The following is a 22,714-nucleotide window of genomic DNA, read 5'->3' on the forward strand; positions in this document are numbered from 1 at the left end:
TTTGTCATATAATTTTTTCTGCATTGTTGAGGTATGTTTTTTCTCTTCCTCTAGCCTATCAATGTGGTAAATAACATTGATTTTTTTTAAATGTGTCATGTTTGCACTTCTTAGATAATCCATGATTGAACATGACACATTACCTTTTAAAAAATATTGTTGTATTTGGTTTATTAATTTTACCTAAGGGTTTTGGCATCTACATTTTAAGAAAATTAATACTTTGTGTTTTTTAAGATTAGTTTTAGGTTCACAGAAAATTGAGAGGGAGGTACAGAGTTCCCAGTATACACCCTACCCCAAACAAGCATAGCCTCCCTCATTATCAATACCTCCCACAATATTGTTGCATCTGGGCATCAATTGATAAACCTATACTGACACACCATAACCACCCAAAGTCCATAGTTTTCCTTAGTGTAACATCTTTGGTATTTTACATTCCATGGTTTTGGACAAATGTATAATGACAGATATCTATCATTATAATATCATAGAATAGGGCAGCCTGGGTGGCTCGGCAGTTTAGTGCCACCTTCAGCCCAGGGTGTGATCCTGGAGACCTGGAATTGAGTCTCACATTGGGCTCCCTGCATGGAGCCTGCTTCTCCCTCTGCCTGTGTCTCTGCCTCTCTCTCTCTCTCTCTGTGTCTCTCATGAATAAATAAATAAAATCTTTTAAAAAAATCATAGAATATATTCAGTGTCCTAAAAACCCTTTGCACCCTGTCATCCCTTTTGCTCCCTAACCCCTGGCAAGTGCTGATCTTTTTAGTTTCTCCACGGTTTTTCCTTCTCCAGAATGTCATATAGTTGGGCTCATACAGAATGTAGACTTTTCATACAGGGTTCTTTCACTTAGTAATATACATTTAAGGTTCCTCCATGTCTTTACATGGCTTGACAGTCCATTTCTTTCTAGAACTAAATAATATTCCATTGTCAGATGTATGACAATTGATCTATTCACCTATGGAAGGACATCTCAAAATCTGCTTCGGGGCCTGAGTGGCTCAGTTGGTTGAGTTTCTGACTGTTGATTTCAGCTCAGGTCATGATCTGAGGCTTGTGAGATCAAGCCCAGGGTTGGGCTCTGCACTGGGTGTGGAGCTGCTTGCGATTCTCTCCCACTCCTGCTTCTGTCCCTCTTCCCACCACTGTTTGAGTTCTCTCTCTCTCTCTCTCAAAATAAATAAAATAGATAAAAAATTTACTTCTAATTTTTGAAAAATATGAATAAAGCTTCTATAAACATCTATGTGCAGTTTCTTTGTGGACATTAATTTTCAATTTAAAAAATCAGGACTTTTTTTCTGATTAGCAAAGGAAAAAAGGTTGATCCATATAGAACTCTGGAAAGGAGTGCACATATGATAATTTTTTCACTTACAGAAACATCAGTTTCACACAGCTCAGTGTTCATGAATGTGGTATATTACACTGATGGATTTTCATCTGTTGTATCTCACATCTCACATGGTTGTGGTGGGTAATCCTATGATCTCACACTTTTGTTCTTTATTTTTTTAATGATTGTATCTTTTTGTTTCATATTGATAATATCTTCTCAATTCCTTAACATATTTATTAATCTTATTTTAAATTTTTAGTTGGTACATTCCAATATCTTTGCTTCACTTGGTTTTGTGCCTGCCTGCAAGAGCACTGCTGTACCAGATAAAGATGGAATTTGAAAAGGGAGTTAAACCCAGGAAACAAGTTGAAGACTTCTTTTTGGAAGTATTGAATTTGAGTAGGATAGTAGGATGACTAAGGGGAATGTTCTGAAGGCAGTTAGGAAGAGAATGGACATTGGGAAGGAGAAGGAAAGAGATTGTGAGAAATGAAATTTCACAGTCATAGAGTTTGAGAGCTGGGAGATATCAGTGCAGTGCCTCTGCCGAAAGCTGTTTTCTTTCAAGCCCTGCACTTCTCACTCTGCTCCTGCTGGTTCTGAAAGATGGGCCTTGAGACTGACTGCTTCTTCTTGAGTTTGTCTCCCACAGAAGTGCAGTTCAGCTGAAGATAGGTTTCTCAGTCTGCTTCATTTTTCTTTCAACATGGGCTTAGCAGCCATAGAAGGGAAGGGGAGAAGAGAAGATTAGAAATGTAGAAAGTGAAGATGTGGATTTCAAAAATCTATTTGCCTTCTAAATATTTAGGGAGCAGCTGAAAACCCTAACATCAGGTCCCTACCCTAGCAAATTTTTATAATATTTGACACCTTTAAAAAAAAAAAAAACTCTACAATTCTGAATCAGGTAGTCCAAAGACCAAACTTTGAGAAAGATTGGAAGGAAAATGACTACTTCAGATCTAATCTTAAGCAGAAGGGCAGACAATAAGGTGGGAGCTGGGAATTCCTGCACTCCCCTCTTTATTGTCCCAAGAGGCAGGGCTCTGCATTCCACTGCATCTGGAAATGTAAATCCCTGTTTGTCTCTCTCTTGTTCCTCTAGATGAGGACAAGGAGTGACCCTAGGGACTCTGGGAACATCTGGGGAGTATTTATTGAATAAAATGGTCTTCTAGCAAACACTTGTATATCTCTGAACCACCCACCTAGGGAAGATAGATTATTTCAGAAATTTCCAATTTTTCTTTATCATGCTATCAGTTCAAAGAACCAGCAAACAAACTAAAATCAGCGAGTTTGAATAAGCAAATTGAAAATCAGGTGGTGGTGGAGCAGCAGATGATAGCAGAGTTGCAGCTGGCAGCCAATTGCATATTTCCCCTTAGGGTCTGCAGAGTAGTATTAAACAAGACAACTATGGCTGGAAAAATTAAATGTGCTTCTGGGTACTTGACTCTGTTTCAGGATTCTCAAAAAAAAAAAAAAAAAGAAAGAAAGAAAGAAAAGAAAAGAAAAGAAAAGAAAAGAAAAGAAAAGAAAAAAAAAACCCCAAAACAAAAAACAAAACAAAAAACTCCCAACCCATCCAAATGTCTGTTTCCTGATCATTAGGTGAAACAAAGCTACCAGCCACTAGCAGCACAGCCAGATTCTTCTAATTCCGCAGCAGTGAGGATTCTCACCTTGCCCTATGTCACATGCAAAAATCTAGCTCAAACATGGTGAGAAACAGTAGGGTGGGGAGACATGGATATGTCATTTTGTGAATATTATTTTACATTGAGAAATGTTCCTAATAAATTTGTTGATAACTTTTTTTGACATATATGAAGTCATATTTCAAGTACACCAGAGGAACCTGACTTTAAGTTATAAAACTTTTTTGTGAATTAGAGAATCTTTGTCAGGCAGGTATTCTACAGTTTTCTTGGTCCTTTAAAGTGTTTTCTTCCTTCCTTCTTTCCTTTCTTCCTTCATTCCTTCCTTTTTCTTTTTTCTTTTCTTTTTTTTTTGCTGTGTTTACACTGAGGCCTAATTGAGTTCATGTTATATAGCCTTAGTCACTTATTTATTTATTTCAGCTTTGTTGAGGCACAATTGGTAAATAAATTTAAAGTGTACATCATGATGATTTGATATGCTTACACCTAGTGAAGGGATATTTCCCCATCCAGTTAATTAATCTATCACCTCACATATTTTATATATGGACATATGTAATTTATAATGCATTATGTCTAAATGTAATATACAAACATAATATATAAATATACATATAAATATAATATATACATATAATATATATGAAGACACTTAAGTTCTACTCATTTATCAAGTTTCAATTATCCCATGCATTGTTATAAATTATAGTCACAATATTTTAGATTAGATAGATTCTCAGACCTTATTCATCTTATAGCCTAAAGTTTATACCCTTTTACCAACTTCTCCCAATTTTCCCTACCTACCCACACCTCACCACATCCAGGCCCTGGCAACCATTCTTTTACTCTCTGTTTGTAGGGGTTTGACTTTTTATTTATGTATTTATTTTAGATTCCATATATATGTGACACCATGCAGTATTTCTTTTTCTTTGGCTTATCTCACTTAGCACAATGCCCTCAAGGCCTATTAGTGTGTCACAAGTTGCAGAATTTCCTTTATTCTCATGGCTGAATAATATTCCATGGTATATACACACCACAACTACTTTATCCATTCATTCATTGATGGATATTTAGGGTGTTTCCATATGTTGGCTGTTGTGAATAAGGAGATTAAATCAGTAATCAAAAACCTCCCAACAAAGAAAAGCTTAGGACCAGACGGCTACACTAGTGAATTCTACCAAATATCTAGAGAAGAATTAATAATTCTTCTCAACCTCTTCCAAAAAATAAAACAGGATGAGACAATTCCAAACTCATCCTTAAGGACTGAGGCCAGAATTTCCTTAATACTGAAACCACAAAAGGACACAACAAGAAAATTATAGCCTAATAGTTTTCAAGAATATAGATGAAAATATCCTTAACAAAATATTAACAAATCAAACCTAACAGTACATTTAAGGGATAACATGCCATGATCAAGTGAAGTTTATTCCAAGGATGTAAGGATGGTTCAACCTCTAAAAATCAGTCAATATGATACAATACAATAAACAGAATGAATGATAAAAATTATATGATAATCTCAATAAATATAGGAAAAGCATTAGATAGACTTCAACATTCATTTATGATAAAAGCTCTCAACAAACTGGGTATAGAGAAATGTACCTCAACATAATAAAACCCATATGTGGGATGCCTGGGTGGCTCAGTGGTTGAACATCTTCCTTTGACTCTGGGCGTGATCCCGGGATTCTGGATTCAGAAATCTGTTGCATTTCTATACACTAATAACAAACTATCAAAAGCAGAAATTTAAAAGATATTTAAAATTGCATTAAAAAGAAAAAAATATGTAGGGATAAATTCAACCAAGGTGGTGACAGATCTGTATACTGAAAAATTACAAAACACTGATGAAAGAAATCAAAGAAGATACCTCAAAAATTGGAAAGATGTTCTGTGCTCATGGATTGGAAAAATTAATATTGATAAAATGTTCATGCTACACAAAATAATCTATAGATTCAATGTAAGTGCTATCAAAATTCCAGCAACATTTTTCACAGAAAAAGATCAAACAATCCTAAAATTTGTATGGACCCACAAAAGACCCTGAATAGCTGAAACAATCTTGAAAAAGAAGAATAAAGCAGGAGACATCACACTTCCTAATTTCCAACTATAGTACAAAGCTGTAGTAATCAAAACAGCATGATATAGGCATAAAAATAGACCCACAGATCAATAGAACAGAATAGAGAGCATGGAAATAAACCCACAATTATAATGATTACTTAATTTACAACAAAAGAGGCAACAATATACCATGGAGAAAGGATAATTTCTTCAACAAATGATGTTGGGAAAACCGGACAGCCGCATGCAAGGAAATGAAACTGCGTCCCTATGATAGGGACTCAACTCAAAAATCAACTCAAAATGGAGTAAAGACTTAAACACAAGACCTGAAACCATAGAAATTCTAGAGAAAAGCATAGAGAATAAGTCCCTTGACACTGGTTTTGGCCATGACTTTTTTTTTTTTTTTTTGATTTGACATCAAAGGAAAGGTAACAAAAGCAAAAATAAGCAAGTGGGAATATAAAACAAAAACCAACTACAGAACAAAAAAGCTTCTCAACTGGCTGTGTAAATTGTTAACAGCATTTATAGAGGAACAGTTCTGTGCAGAACTTTTAAAGGTTCATTGATGGATCAGAACTATAAAAATAACAAGAAATTGAGGATTCAGTCATACAAACAGAATTCTACTTGAAAATTGTTATATGGTACAGGGACGCCTGGGTGGCTCAGCGGTTGAGTGTCTACCTTTGGCTCAGGGTGTGATCCCGGGGTCCTGGGATCGATTCCTATATCAGGCTCCCCATGAAGAGCCCGCTTCTGCCTATGTCTCTGCGTCTCCCTGTGTCTCTCATGAATAAATAAAAATCTTTTAAAAAATTATATGGTATATGCCAAGGAGAATAAAATAATAGGAAAAAAAAGAGAATCTAAGATAAAAATGTTAGACAGTGTAAAGAGGCCAGATGTGAGCCTTCCTGCCGCTGTCCTTATTATGGCCATCTGGGTGATTATCCTGCTTTGCTCAGCTAGTCATCCATTTCATGAGGGCAGGGACTCTCTCTTACCTTGGTTTCTCCCCAAACTAAGCCTCAATCTAGGCAAATAGGTGGAGACTGCACTAGTGTCTGTTCATGGTAGTGAAGGGTTAATCTTGGAGGACTTTGCACAGTGATGTGCTTATAATGTGCTAAAATTTTTCTTATTCTAGACATGAATTTTATATGAGAAACCAAGGCACCTTGGGAAATGATAGCTCAAGATTGGCTTGTGATGCTTAAGCTTTCACATTTCAGAAGGATTTTATAGCTTTGTTGCTTCAAATCACCCAGTCCTCCTTGGCTTTAATTACTGATCACACTGGCTTTATTTTTTTCCCCTCATCTCTAACTTCAACTTCTTTACAAAGGGCTTCTGGGGGAAATATCTTTTTTTTCCCCCAAACAGCAAAAGAAAGGTCTAGATGAGGTAAGTCATATTATTTATCTTCTGGTGTTTTATTTTTCATATTATTCTGCTTAAAATGTGCAGACATCATGGAGACATATTTAGCTCTATCCTCACACTACAGAAAAATGGTTCCTCCTCACTTTGGTGGTAATTTAATATTCTGAGTTGCAAGACTTTGATTTAAAATTGTAATGCATTGATATAGTCACTTGTGTAGGCAGACAGAAGTACAGATTTAATGCAAACATGTTTTTACACAGCCATGAATATTGCACATCCCACTATATACATTTTTTCCAACAGAAATTAATTTTTCCTAATGCTTGTTTAAGATAAGCATTCTTATTTCAAATGCTCTTCAAAAAATACTTCAGAAAAAATGAAATGACTAGAAACTTTGCTTTTGAAAAATGGACTGATTACTGTATTAAGAAGAAAGACTCCAAGAGAGTAACTAGTTGAGAGGATGGCACATGTCTTTTTTTTTTTTTTTAAAGATTTTATTTATTTATTCATGAGAGACAGAGAGAGAGAGAGAGAGAGAGAGAGAGAGGCAGAGACACAGGCAGAGGGAGAAGCAGACTCCATGTAGGGACGCTGATGTGGTACTTGATCCTAGGACTTCGGGATCATGCCCTGGGCCAAAGGCAGGTGCTAAACTGCTGAGCCACCCAGGGATCCCCATGGATGGCACATGTATTAGTCAGCTCTGGCTGCTATAACAAAAATACCATGGAATGGTGGCTTAAACAATAGATACTTATTTTCTCACCATTCTGGACACTGGAAGTTTAAGAGTGAAGTGCCAGCAGGGTTGGTTTTTGGTAGTGTCTCATCTTGGCTTGCAGAAGGGCTGCCTCCTTGCTGTTTCCTCACATGGCCTTTAATTTGTGCATATGGAAAGAAGAGGTTTCTGGTATCTCTTCCTCATCTTAAAAGGACACCAGTCCTATTGAATTAGGACCTCACCTTTAACCCATTGAAACTTATTTAACTCTGTAAGGTCCCTATGTCAATATACAATAATGTTGGGGATTAGGGCTTCAATATGAATTTTAGGAAGGACACAGTTCAGTCTATGTAGCACAAATGCCTGAGATCCTATAAGTAAAAACTAAGAGATATATTACCCTTGCCCACAACAGGTTACATATTTGACCATAAGATAAGTAAGACTTTTTCAAACCAGCATCTGGTGAGTGGGGAATTCTTGGAAACAGTGGAAGAATTGATTCTGTCCTCTCCCAAACCTCTGCTACCTCAGTAAGCTGGATCTGTATGTGCCATGGTAATGTCCGTGGCAATATGACTTACTTCTAATCTTGACTTTTGTACCAGTTGCATCAATTGCTCAGTTTCTTCAGTTTATGCTTCATTCACAATCTTCATCAGTTCACCTGCTGAGAGTTTTTCCTCCAATGGGCACAGTGGACAAAATGGTTTCTTAGAACTCTCTCTGGTCTGCAGGTTCAGTGCTTCTCTCTGACCTGCACTGCAGTAGCAGGGTACAGAGATGGAAACAGATGATTGATGGGTTTGATTTCATTTTAGAATGGAAGGGAATGTGTAACAACTATTCACATGCCACCTTCAAACTGTTGTTTTCATTAATCAAAGGTCTTAGGCTCTTGTTCTAGAATTGCCTCATTCTTTTATTCAGGCCTCCAATCACTCAACTGAAAAAACTTTTTTGAGCACTGACTATGTGTGATAGAGGATGAGAAACAATAATGAACAAAATAGATACAATCTCTATTCTCTGAGAATTTATTAGTTGTAGGATCTTGAGCAAGTCTCTTGGTCTTTTGGAGACTTATTAATAATCATTTTAAAGTAGGACTATTAGAATGGTAAATCATCAGTACTGAAATGAATCTTTAAAATTGTGTTTTCTCCCCCCTCTAATTACTGGAATGATGAGGTCTCTTAAAGAATTTGGAAAATTAAAAAAAAAATACAAAAAAATCAACAAAATGAAAGACAACCTCCTGAATGGGAGAAAATATTTGCAAATGATATATCCAATAAGCAGTTAATATCCAAAATTTGTAGAAGTTCTACAAGTCAACACCAAACCCCTCCACCCACAAGTATTCCAATTAAAAACTGGGCGGAAGCCATGAATAGACATTTTCCCAAAGAAGACACATACAGATGGCAGACACATGAAAAGATGCTCAACAATACTAATCATCAGGGAAATGCAAATTAAAACCACAGTGAGGTATCACTTTATGCCTGTCAGAATGACTGGAATAAAAAAGACAAGAAATAATAAATGTTGGCGAGGATGTGGAAAAAAGGGAACCTTTGTGCACTCTTGGTAGGAATTCAAATTGCTGCAGCCATTGTGGAAAATAGTATGGAGCTTCCTCAAAAATTAAAAATAGAATTACGGTGTGCTGCAGTAATTCTACTACTATGTATTTGCCTGATGAAAGTGAAAACACTAATTTGAAAAATTACATGCACCCCTGTTTATTGCAGTACTTTTTATGGTAGTCAGAGTAGGGAAGCAACCCAAGTGTCCATCAATAGATAAATGGATAAAGAAGATGTGACATGTGTGTGTATGTATGTAGATAGATAGATAGATAGATAGATGATAGATACTACATAATAGATAAATAGATAAGGGGGATTAGGAGTGCACCTATCCTGGTGAGCACTAAGAAATGTATACAATTATTAAAATCATTATATTGTATACCTGAAACTAATATACCTTTGCATGTTAATTATACATGAATTAAAAAGGAAGATGGCAGCCCAGGTGGCTCAGCCGTTTAGCGCTGCCTTCCGCCCAGGGTGTGATCCTGAAGACCCGGGATTGAGTCCCACATCGGGCTCCCTGCATGGAGCCTGCTTCTCCCTCTGCCTGTGTCTCTGCCTCTCTCTCTCTCTCTCTCTCAATTTCTGTGTCTCTCATAAATCAATAAATCAATCTTAAAAAAAAAATAAAAAGGAAGATGTGGGGTCTGTGTGTGTGTGTGTGTGTGTGTGTGTGTGTGTGTGTGTGTAACAATGTTACTCAGCCACAGAAGATAATGACATCTTGCCATTTCCAACAACATGGATGGAGTTAGAGGATATCATAATAAATGAAATAAGTCCGAGAAAAAAACAAATACCTTATGGTTTCATTGATATGTGCATTATAAAAAACAAAACAAAAAAGCAGACCCATAGATAGATGAAACTGGTGGTTGCCAGAGTGGAAGGGGACAGTGTGTTGGGCAAAATGGGGGAAGGGGAGTGAGATGTACAGGCTTCTAAGTATGGTATGAATAAGTCATGCAGGTAAAAGGTATAGTGTAGGAAATATAGTCGATGGTATTGTAATAGTGTTGTAGGGTGACAGAAATTTTTAAAACTACATAAGAAAAATTGAAATCACCTGTGATCCATGATAAGCAATGTTAACCCTTTGGTATATTTCTCCCTGGAATTTTTCTATGTGTACATATACTATATATATATATATAGTATAAAAATGGCATCGTTTATATTCTTGTTTGAAAGTGACTTTTTCTTGATATTATTTGATAGATTTTTAAAATGTCATTGATATTATTAATGTATTTGATGATGGCAGTTTGGTAATCTATCATATAGATATAATGTTTATTCTTCTCACTTAGGATATCTAATTTATTTTCTCAATTTCACTATTATAAGCAAATGGCAATACATGTTTTTGCTTCCTTAAAATCAATTCATAGAAGTAGAATTATTGGATTGAACAGGTTTTTCTGTTTTGAATATATATTGCAAAATTTCTATCCTGGAAGCTTATATCAATTTATATGCCTAGTAACTATGTACAAGAATCTTCATTTTCCTGTATCTTCACCAATATAGGTATATTTATTTTGAAAATATTTGTTCATTTAATGGTGAAAAATATTTTTTTTATTTAAAAATTAAAAGGTAGAATTTGGATGAACTTGTTATATGTTTTAGCTATTTGCTTTTCTGCAATTCCTATTTATATCTTTTTCCTATCTTAATATTTTTAAATAAATTTGTTAGAATACTGTATCTTAGGTATTAAACCATTTTATTTTACATCTTACAAATATTTTTACTATTTTATGGTTTACCTCTTATATGTATTTCAATTAAAAACATCTATTTTTAAAAGCTATATCTATCAGGCCTTCTTTTGCTTTGCTGTTTAGAAAACTTCCCAATGACAAAGTTAGACATAAGTTTCTAGTTTTCTTTTGGTTCCAAGTTATTGGATCTATTTTGGAAGTTTTTTATTCTATTTGCCCATTTGTTCCGATCTTTCATATGTAAAATCTCCAGTATCATTTTTTTTTCCACTTCTTTATCCGATCCCTCTCCTTTCTAGGAAGTGTCTCTATGTTGACTTCTACACTGATCTGCAGTACTGGTTCTGCTTTTGTACTGATGTGAAAGACATTCAAAATTAAACCATGATATTTTTTATGTCCTTTTTTATTAACTCAGGCAGTACATCCTTATTTCAATCAGCTCTCTTATCTCATCTTTTAGCTTTCACCCTCAGTCTGTATTTTCTTGAATTAAATGAATGAAGCATGTGCCATTTAAAATATACTTCTATTTATTGTAGGAAATATTTTGCAAATAATTGCTTTATGTCTTTTCCTTGAGTGTTATCCAAAGTCTTCTTTTCTATTACAGAAATTTTTCCTAGGTGCTACCAGTCCTTGGCAGAATAGAGGTTATGAAAGGCCTCCTATTTGTCCCTAGTGTGTGAGGATTGGCTTTTGATCCTTTCATGTTACCCCTGAAAGCTTGCAGGTTTTCTGATCTGATCCATTTGTAGGACCATTTCTGGAGGTCTGGAACGTGGGTCCTTGGGCAGTTCCAGCAGAGGAGATTTATTTCTTCCTTATAGGGGATGTTTCTCTTTTGAGATCTTTAGTTGACCCATCTTCGACTCTAGATATAGGGAGTTTCTGTATCGAGTCTCTAACCTGTGATAATAAGGAAAGATGCCTCACTCTGGAAAAGAGTCCCAGTCATCATAGGGTATCTCCAACACTTGGGGTTTTCTCTTTGTTTTTATCTATACTTAACCTTGACTTCCTAGTGAAGTTGTGCTCTGGCTTTTTTGGGGCTCGGCCCTGGAGCTCTCAACCTGGAAGTGTTATGTGAGACTGTACCAGATTGCCTTCTCCTTCCTGAGGGATGGAGCCCCTATCTCACATTCACCAGTCATTCTCAGGTAGCTGAGGAGTTAGACCCTTGGTATTTGTTGTCTTTCCCTTAATCAGCTCTTCTTCACCCTAGAATGAGTATAAACAGCTCAAAATTGGTGGCATGTGAGAATCACTTTTCTATAATTATCAGTATTTCAGGTTTTCCCTTTTTATTATACTCTTTGGCTTATTTTAGCTGGTTTCTGGAAGAGGTATAATTAGATACCTAAGATGAAATAAGATGGTGAAGACTTAACTAGGAAATCAGGAATGGATCTTAAAGTTTATTTGAAATAACACCTCTCCTGCCAGCCTCACAACTGTGATTTGAGGATAAAATGAGATGGTAAATGTCAAAGGACTTTGAAGGCTGTTTGGAGCATTATGCAAATATTAAGTTACTTTGTTATCTTTTCATTTTGTGAGACCAGAAATCAGTAGCCTTTTTGGAAGCAAATTTGAGTTGTGAATTTTTTAAGGGTATGTGATAATGGAAGATGGCTATTTAGGTGAAGCACAAAGCCATTCTATTTCAATGTGGTCCACCCCCTTCTTTCACACAATACTTCTGAAATAGAGGTTTGTCTTGTTCTTTATCCCCTCAAAAGGAAGGCTGGCCTGAATTTCCACTTTAGACTATTTCTTTGAGTGCCAGGAGATTGTTTCAGTCAAAGAAACTAATCTGCAGATAGGTCTGCCCCCTGCACAATGCCCAGCATCAGGGGCAAAGGCTTTAATTAAAATGGAAGAGTTGGTAATTTCTGGCCTATCTGGGAAGCTTAAAGTTGATGTGGTTTGAATGAAAGTAATGACTTTTGCTTAAAATGCAAATATTAATGCGAGGGCCAGGGACTGACTTTTGGTGCAAGCGAGAGACTGTAATTTCTTTTTCATGGCTCTTCCCTTAAAGGAATAGTCCTTTTTTTCCCCCTGAAACTCTGTAATATATACATTTAACATGCCAGGTACTTTTTTCTCCTTACATTTCCTTTAATTTGGCAATTAATCTTTTTAAACTCTTAAAAGCAGTGTGTATTTTAGGTATTCATAAATCTTTGAAAAAATCATAAGGATTTGTTTTTGTTCATATTTATTTGGATGACATAAATGCATTTCAGAAATGGCTTTCCTTCCAGTTTGGTTGTCTGAATGGCATTTTCCCACTGTGCCTATAGTCTCCATTTATACACAGTAAGTGGAATGATCACATCATGAAGAGGACCTATATTTACCATGGCTTTTGTATGTACCAAGATAAAGTTTTAAAGATTTTATTTATTTATTCATTAAAGACACACACAGAGAGAGGCAGAGACACAGGTAGAGGGAGAAGCAGGCTCCATGCAGGGAGCCTGATGGGACTCAATCCTGGGTCTCCAGGACCACGCCCTGGGCTGAAGGCAGCGCTAAACCGCTGAGCCACCAGGGCTGCTCCCAAGATAAAGTTTTAAAAGTTAAAGTAATGTGTATTGCTCTTGGGTTCAGTAGGCTCATCAAATCACCAAGTATTGCAGTGAAAATAATGATACATTTTGAATGTGGATAAGACATTAACAAGGGTAGATGGAGATGTAGTCAATTATACCAGTATATGAATATATGAGTATAAAAGCATTCCAGATCAGTGTGCTTTTTTTTTTTTTTACTAATTATAATCATTATAAGTAGAAAGTATACTTATTGAAGAATGACAGTAGCTTGAGCATTGTGAAGTTATTACTTTAGGGTAAGGGAAAATTTGTTGTAGAAATAAAGAACGAAAATCATCCATACTTTCTCTACCTTAATAAGTCATGCTTGTTTTTATTTTTCCTTTCTACTTCTTATTGATATCCTTACAAATATTTATATAATTTTGATCACAGTATATAAGCAATTTTTGGCTTAGCATTTTTCATTCAGCATTAATTATGTAGAAAGTATTTTTTCAATTTCTAACGGAACATAAGGACATCCAGTAGCTGCTTTAACCAGCCTCTTGTCAGACATATAACTGCTTCCCTGATTTGCTATTCCTGGTTAGGGAATGTGCAGTGAACATCTTTGCTCAAATTTAAGTTTAACTTTTTATGGGAAGGTTTTTGTTTGTTTGTTTGTTTGTTTTTAGAATAAATTGGAAGCAGTGAGGTTACCATGCCAAATTTCAAGCAATTTCTGGTAGGTCAGGGGTGGAGAGGAGACCTTTGGAGGAAGACCCTTCTTGTAACTCAGTGTGTCCAGCCTTGAGGAAGAGGGGAGTATGCCAGGAAGCAAGGAGAGGACTCACTAGCAGAGCTGCACCCTGCTGTGCCCAAGATTGTGAATCCGAGAAACCACAGAGGAGCCGACACCGATGCAAACACAGGAGGGTTTATTTACAAGCTTGAGCTTGGGTCCAAGTACACCCGACACAGCAGAGCAGGGACTTGGACCCCGAGGTGGGTTCCAGCTTAGTTTTAAGGGCTGGTCTAGGGGACCTCCAGAAGCGGGGGAGGAATTTCTCAAGTTCTGTTTACATTCTGATATGGGGCTTTCAAGGGCATTGAGCTCTGTTCTCATTATGATATGGGACTTTCTGCCACTTGTGTTGAGCTCTGTTGTCATTCCTAACATGGGGCTTTCTAGGATGTTAAGCTGTAAGCTGTTTTCTTCCTGTAACTGAAGTAAGGTAAAGTTCAGCTCTTATTCACAGGGGCCTGGGATGGGTGTACTTGCGCTAACTCTGAACTTAAAGTAGAATGGCCTTAATTTTCTCAGCCTCCGCATGCCCCAATGTTGAAGGTTCCAAGGCCAAGGCAGGTGAGTTGTAGGGTACCTGGAAGCATTTTGCTACCAATCTTTCTCTTCATCAACCGATATCTTTTGGAAGTAGTGTTGAGTTTGGATCAGTCTACCTGGACAGGTGTGATTCCACACTCCTCTCACTGAGAAGTAGACTGTCTTTAGGGTTTTTACTTCCTATTCTAAGTCAGGGTTGGCTTGTGGGCAGGGAAGGCTTTGAGTCCAGTCCCTGGCATCCAGGGGAAAAACAGCAGGAAGGCAGAGGCAATGGGGATGCAGTTACATGACTAACTAGAATCCCTCCACCATCATTCCAGAATGAGGTGGGATTTTCCAAAGCTCTGTTTTTCTTCACCATACTCAAGGGCAAAAGCAGTACCTGGAGGGTGGTCAGTTCTTCCATCAAAACTGGAGGCTGGGTGAGTTGGCAGAGAACAACAGGCCTTTAATGAACAAAATCTCTAATAAGGCTCAGATTCTAAAATTTCTTGTCACTAATGGCCTCACAGCAGAGCTTAACATACAGGTTTTTACTAGTTTTGTCAAACTGCAATTAAATAACCTAGTGAACTCTGCCTTTGCTGAAAAGAATCTTTTTGAAAGAAATGTGATATTTTAATGAAGGGAAGAACTCCATCCACAAAACAGGCCACATTATGAGATTTCCAATTTTGCCATGATTTTGTTCTCTGGGAATCCAGGGCTTCTAGTAGACTGATGATATTAGGTACTGTGATTCTTTCTTCTATGGTAACAAATGCAGCACTAAAAGCCCTCTTCCGCCACATTGGAGCTCTCACTGGTATCACTTTGTCTTTTCACTAATTGCCTATCCATTGTGCTTTTCTCCAGCCCAGCCTCTGTGGCCATATTCAGCAACCTGCAGGTTTTTAAATGTTCTTTTTTTTTTTTTTTTTTTTTTTAACTGTAGCAGTATCTTCACTTTTCCACTATCCCTTGCTACCAAAAAACCAACAAAACTAAAAAATATATACAGATTTTACTAATCAGCATATTCCTCTGCAAAAAAACCTGCACTAGTCTGCACTGACTGCATCATTCTCAAAAACATGCAGAAGCTGAATAGTGCTATTGAAATCATCTGGCACAGGTTCTCATAGGTCTCAATTTTGCTGTCCTACCAATCTCCCAGGCAAACAAGACTCCAGGTAACCTTTGATCACACCTTACAATACAACCTAGAAATGGCTACAAATATATTTCAAAATCACACATCAATACTTTTACACATCTGTAGTATCTTTCATGTTCCATTAGCACCTTTAAACCCATTTAAAGGCCTTAAAAATATTCAAAGACTGTGTAGAAGCATGTTTTTTTAGAAACACAATAAAGGAATGAAAAAAGTGATAAAGAGGAAAGCCTGACTGAGGGATTTACATCATATCCTGTGAACAAGTTGCAATTTGCTGTGTGTCCTCTGAAAATCACTTTGCCTTTGTGGCTAATCCATGAAGGCAAACCATCATGCAGGAGATTGGCTGGACCCCACGTGTAAGTAAAGGCAAAGTGGAACTAAGGCCTGGAAAAGAAGGAAATAAGCCCTGAGCAAAGGAAGGAGTTAGGGAATCAGAATTAGGTAGTGATGGATTCAAGGAGAATTGATATCACTGCACTTGTAGATTCTGAATTCAGGATTGGTGCCCTCACTGGTGAGATATGTTAAGCATTACATAGATTGCAATTTTTCATATGCACTGCTTCATTTGAATCTCACGGCAACCCTAATAAATATTGTGTTCATTTTGTACACAGAGAAAATGAGACTCATTTTAGCCATAAACAAATTAGACCGACTTGCTCAATATCACACAACAGAGAGTCATGGAGCTGCACTTGGGTTCTGAACTTGCGCTGCTGTTAGTATCCTTCACTTGGCCATCCTGCCTCAGGCGGCACCTGAGAAGTTAGAACTGCAGTATTCTTTAAAGGTGAGGGAAGTTCAGGTGGACTCTCAGTTGAGCAAAGGAGTACAGGAAGGATAGAACTAAAATACGATTGAGTTCTTCATGCTGCACATAGATCCGTCCATAGGGGCGGAAACCCATAGTCCTACTAATCCTGCAGGAGGCGGGGCTTTAATCCTTCATCTGCTCTGCCTGTTGACATGCAGTTTGGGCTCTTATCAGTCCTCAGACTTGCACATGATATCTTTTGTTTGCTCATGACATCCGAGTCAGGAAAATCTCTTTTGATAGCGTCTTACTGAGGCTCCAACATGGAGAACCAGACAAAGAGACTCCTGTTGGAGATGCAATGTGTGCCGACTCCCCGAGGGCATTGTCCCCACTTCCTTAGGGCAGGGCAGCAGGAGTGTGAGACAAGGCAGGGGACCTAGCCTTCCATCACAGCCGATCCTTGGATGATTCTGTCTGCTGATCTGTTCTTATTTTGAGGACAATTAAATATATTATTCACTCCAGGCTTTAAGTCCTAGAGTGCTTTTGCCTTTCTTTTAAAACTATCTTTTCTAATTCTGAAATTATGTTGGCTTTTTATAATTTGGGCAAGTCACTTAACCTATCTGAATCTTCAACTCTCGTAATTTTCAGGAGACGTGGAAAGTGTTTTTAATGAAAGTACTACTTTGCGTTTGCAGTCACTGGCTATGTTTCCAAGGATTTAAAATGCCTTCTCTTTCATAGTGTCTGCTTCTGCTTTTCCTTCCCAGAGTCGAAAACATGCAAGCAAAGTCCGACTGTATTACATGCTTCATCCCAGGGATGGTGGGTGTCCTGCCAAGAGGCTCCGGTCAGAAAATGTGAGTATCTGGAACCATCTGATATCCTTAGATGATTTGTTCAGTTGGCTAAGAATTTTGTAGGGCTAGAGAGTAAAGTCATGTCCACCTTGGCAGGAAAGCTAAGGGAGTAGAGATAGTTCTTATTAAATACTACAGAAAATATTACATGTAAGCAAGTCTTTTTCCTTTTCCTGCCCAAACTTTCCAGTATGGTGTTGGAGGACTTTGCGATGATTCTGTGCTGGGGTGGAGCAGAGAAGGAATATACAGAGGGGACAGAGGGCAGCTGTCTGAAGGGAGGCAGGAGTCATCAGAAGAAAAAGAGTAGGAAAGGTGGCCTAAGGAGAAACCCTGTGAGAAATATCAGATACTTTGCTGTTTACATATTTTAGTTTTCTTTTAGTGTATAAAACTGAATGCAAATTTGTTCATTTATAATAAAGACTGTGCACATCTTGCAAATAAAAATACTCTGTTTTTAATCAGTGCCCCTCTTCCTGAGGGAATATTTACTTGGGAAGAAAATGACAATTAGGAAGTTGCTTTGAGGCTGTAAAGACAGAGCAAAGGGTTTACTTCAGCCAGGTCAAGGTAGGGACTAATGAAATAAATAATCCTTCCTCCCAGCAGGGGTTACTTTTCCTATTGAGTGAATGTTCATATCCATCCATTGCAGAGGTCCTCTGTGATAAACACCACAGATTAAACAGAGATCTCTTGTCCTTTGAGTTCTGAGGAGGCTGCAGGTGTATAATTTATACCCTCTCCCCTCTCTTATGCTTGTGATCCCTTTCTCCTTCTGCTGCTGTAGAGATGCCAGTCTCTTTTCTGACTAAGAATTAATATATGATCATTGAAGAGCAAGCAGTATTTGCAGACTCCTTTGAGAACTTTTTCTTCTGGTTTATCATGGAATCTGTGTATCCTTGAAAATTTGGATCTACCAATGATGTATTTATTAAATTGTTTTCTATAGATTTCTATAATCATAGTATAAGAGTAAATCAGTAAGCAGGAAAAGAAACATAATGAACTTACTTAAAAATTTTTTTAAAAAATATTTTACTTATTTATTTAGAGAGGGAGGGAGAGACTCTCAAGCAGACTATGCTGAGTGTGGAGCCTGATGCAGGGATCAATCTCATGACCCTAAGATCATGACCTGAGCCCAAATCAAGAGTTGGATGTTTATCTGAGTGAGCGACCCAGGCACCTCCAAAATGAACTTACTTTTTGAAGGAAATTATTGATGCTTTTATTAGGGTATATGGTATATTTCAAAGGTGAATAAATAATTTGCCTTAGGCATTTTGACATACAGGTCACAGCATGGAAGCCACCCCAGTTCCTCAGTAGGGCTGTGAAAATTGATGTTGGTAATTATTTGGCCAACTTTCTTTTGTATGGACTCATACCTAACTGTTGGAAGACTGATTATTAAAAAAAAAAAAAAAAAAGACCAGCCAGAGAGAGTGAGAGAACAAGAGAGAAAACACTTTGATACACCTGAAATTAATATAACATTGGGTTTCAGCCATACTTTAACTAAAAAAACTTAAAAAAAAAATAAATAGAATTTTGACCCACCCCTGTAACAACTAACCTTGGAAACCAACCCATAAATGTATAGTAAGCAGTCTGGGAAGCCTATCTAAGTTAAGCTTATAAGAGGTGAGACCACTATCTCTAGTAATGATCCAGGAAGCCAAACTGTAATCCCTGAAATAATAGGCACCAACTGGTTTGGACTTTCTTAATACCTGATAGCTTTCCTAATTTTTATCTGTGCTTCCAATTTGGAACCAGTTAGAGAAAGCCAAATATGTACCCCTAATCAATCACATAGGATGTGTACTTCTTGTTTGCCTACCTATCATTTTTGCACATGAACAGCCTCCAGTCAGGGCACCCTTGAGGCCTCCCCTTTATTCTATTACAAAGCTTTCCTGCTTGTCTGCTTGCCTTTGAGTCTCCTCCAAATGCATGTGATGGTGGCTAACATCCTTGCTATGGTAAGTTCTGAATAAATAGCCTTTCTTTTTCCCATCTGGTTGGTCTTTGTTTATTTCCATGGGGTTGTAAAATGGAGATAAAAGGAACATCTAATGTACAGTTTTATCATAAGGCCCAAATGAGATAACTCATTTATTCAGCACTTAGTTTCCAAAGTCTTTCTCCATGGATTATTATTATTGAGCCTCTCTCCACCAATACCCTGCTTCGTGGGAGAATGCAACACTCTGTTCCACTTGCCACTCCATCCTTGCCCATCCTCCCCAGTGCTCTGCTTCCAGGGGCTGTGACAGTTTTGTGTCACAGTTTTACCTAAGAACAGTTTCATGGCTTCCCTGAATACCCAACAGAGTGAGTGATCTTCTGAAAATAGAGAAAACTTGTTGCTGAGTTTCCACATCCTGACGATACCTGAACCTTGGGTGCATATTGATTCCTAAAACTGGTGGGGCTTATAATTAATGGCAGTCATCTCTTCCTCCCCACTTCTTAGCCTTCTGGGAATACGTAGTAATTCCAAATTTACATACAGATGAACAGAAGTGCCTATTATTATTTCCAAGGTCTATTATCATTTCTACTCCAGGTCATTTGACCTTGTTTTTGTTGTTTTTCAAAAACTTAAAAATTCATTTCTGCCTCCTATCCTGGCATTCCCAGCTTTTTAAATTCCCCCTTCATATGCTTTACTTGTTAGAATCCTCATTTGAACATTGATGTTTTTTCCCTGAAATTGTAGAATGAGACATTTTCCTCCTGGGCCACAGACTAAAATTAAATGTGAAATAAATTGTTATAGTTGATTGCCTTAGTGAAATTTTCTGTAATCCTGTGAGCATTAGAGCCAAAAAGGACTTTGGAGAACATCTAGTTTATTGAAAGTCTCAGGTTTTCAAGATACTTTTTAGTATCTTCTCACCTGCTTTGGGGGAAAAAAATCTACTTAAGAAACAATATTTTTAAGTAAAAAGATGATTTAGTTTTACTTTTATTTTTATTCTGTAAGGATAAGTAGCTACCAACAAAAATCACCAGTCAGTATTAAGTAAATAGTGTTTTTACATGAAATTAATAGAATTCCTTCTCAGTGGATAAACTTGACATTTGGTTAGTGTGATCATGCTTATCACTTTTAAATATGTTTATGATTTCCTATAGGTCTGGGATATTCAATGGAGCTGAAGTACCCCCAAAAACTTTCATGGGTTCCTAAAATCCTAGGTTTCAGATCTGAACAACTCTATCTGATTTCATCCCATCTTGTAACAAAAGTGAAAATAAGGCCCAAAGAAGTACGATGACTTGCCCAAATTACTCAGGCCTGAGATTAAGACTGTTCTTGCTTCCCTAAATTCTATTCCTACTGCTGTTCCCACATATCTTGAAATTGTACCTTATATTTAGGCATTGAAGCCATTGCTGGGTCCAGAGCCAGAGAGCAGTGCTGTTCTGGGGCAAAGTAATAATAGCTTGTGCTTAGCAGGCACTTCCCACTTATATTCTAAATGTTTTACATACATTAGCACATTTAATCCTCACTCCTGTGTAGGGTAGGAACTATCATTATCCCCACTTTACAGAAAAGCAAGCTGAAATAGAGAAATTAAGTCACTTGACTCTGGTTACACCACTGGTAAGTGGCAAAGACAAGGCTGGGGAAATATAAAACAAAACCAGAGAAAATTTGTCTGGTGCTGCAAACTAGCTCACCATGTCACTTCCTGGTATAGATGGTAAGCATCAAGTAAGTGCTAGGGGGACAGAGAGAAAGAACCCAGACCCTTCCCCAACAGAAATCAGGAACTAATTTGGAGAGGGGTTCAGTATATGCAGTCATGTCTTCTAATTCAGCGTGATAGCTGGACAGGTGCTACCATAGATGTCTCCCAGGGCATCATCTGGTACCCTGGAAGGGTCCCCAACCTCTCCTGGAAAAAGTTGCCTGGAGAAAGTGACACTGAACTGATTTTTGAGAGATGGGTGAGCCCTTATTCATGTGGGTGATTCTAGTGAATAAGGTGGGCAAAGGGCTCTTTTCTAAACATTTTTAAGAAAGATTTTATTGATTGAGAGACAAAGAGACTCTGTGCCTATGTGAGAGGGGAGGGGCAGAGGGAGAGGGAGAGGGAGAAGCAGACCCTGCTTCTCACTGAGCAGGAGCCCAAGGCAGGGCTCCATCCCGTGACCCTGAGATCACGACCTGAGCCAAAGCAGCCCCCTCACCAACTGAGCCACCCAAGTGCCTCACAAAGTATGCTTCTGAGTGTGGAGTCAACACAAGTAATGTCTTCAGGGAAACAAAATTCAGAGGTATTTCTAGAGTGTAAAATGCCAGTGGGTAGCTGTGTTAGATTCCCAGGACTGCTGTAAAAAAGTACCACAAACTAGGTGGCTAAAAACAACAGAAATTTATTTTCTCACAGTTCTAGAGGCTACAAGTCTGAATCAAGGTGGAGACAGGGCCTCCCTCTGGAGGCTCTGATTGAAGATCAGTTCCATGCTTCTCTCCTAGCTGCTGGCGGCTGCTGGCACTGCTTGGTGTTCCTTGGCTTACAGCTGCATCAGGCCAATCTGCTTCTATTTTCATCTGGACTCTTCCTTGTGTGTGTCTCTGTGTGTTCTCTCCTCTTCTTATAGAGACAACTGTCATTGGACTTAGAGCCTGCTGTAATAATCCTGTGTGACCTCATTATAATTAATTAATCTGCAGAGATTTTCAAGTGTCACCTGTTCAAGGTGGATGTGAATTTGGAGGGCACAGAATTCACTCAATATAGCAGTGGAGACCAAAGTGAAGTGTGGGATGGTATGAGAAAGGTACAAACATATACTGTGCATAATATTAGCATTTACTTTGTCAAAATGTTTTCTCATGTGGTCTGCAGCTTAACTCATGAGCACTTCTCAAAGATAGATGTATTACCCATGAAAGCTGCATGCTTTGGCTTCCAGCTGTGTATTGAGAAGTAGAAGTGGGGATTTTGTCCCTGGCTTTGCTATGTTTACTGGTTTTACAGCTTTGTTTTGACTTTCTAAACCTTTATTGCTGTGGTTATAATCAGGACCTCTAAACACTGCCCTGCCTACCTCTCAGAGTTGTTAAGGGACTCAAATAAAAGCTTCCTCTTTGTGAGGCTGCATAATAAATGGTACAGTGTGTGTGGAGACTTCTTTCATTGAGTTTTTAATTTTAATTTTTCTATGCATTCCAATCTTTAGTCTCTACCATGCAATATACAACTTCTGCAGTTCAGTTAGGTGCAGGCCTGCTGTTTTCATGTAGAACCCCTGAAGAGCAATTAGGACCCCAATAAGTGTGAGATCATGTTGACTTATGGGTCTTAAAACAAGAGTCAGAAATAACTGCTGGCCAGATGCAGGCCACCGCCTATTCTTGTGAGGTCTGCAAACTAAGAATGGGTTTTACATGCTTACATGTTTGGGGGGGGGGGGGCGGGAATCAAAGAAGAATATATTA

General features: G+C 37.8%; 1 protein-coding gene across 2 annotated transcripts in view; it reads left to right on the forward strand.

Moving 5' to 3' along the window:
- The window catches only part of ZMAT4 (zinc finger matrin-type 4), a 335,088-nt gene that overhangs the window by 99,064 nt on the left and 213,310 nt on the right, over positions 1–22,714 (forward strand). For both annotated transcript variants that reach the window (XM_025993639.2, XM_025993641.2), the window contains exon 3: positions 17,152–17,241. In XM_025993639.2, coding sequence (XP_025849424.1) covers positions 17,152–17,241 — 90 coding nt within the window. The remainder of the gene's footprint in view (positions 1–17,151; positions 17,242–22,714) is intronic.

The sequence above is a fragment of the Vulpes vulpes genome, chromosome 7, assembly GCF_048418805.1.
Source record: "Vulpes vulpes isolate BD-2025 chromosome 7, VulVul3, whole genome shotgun sequence".
Classification (NCBI taxonomy): domain Eukaryota; kingdom Metazoa; phylum Chordata; class Mammalia; order Carnivora; family Canidae; genus Vulpes; species Vulpes vulpes.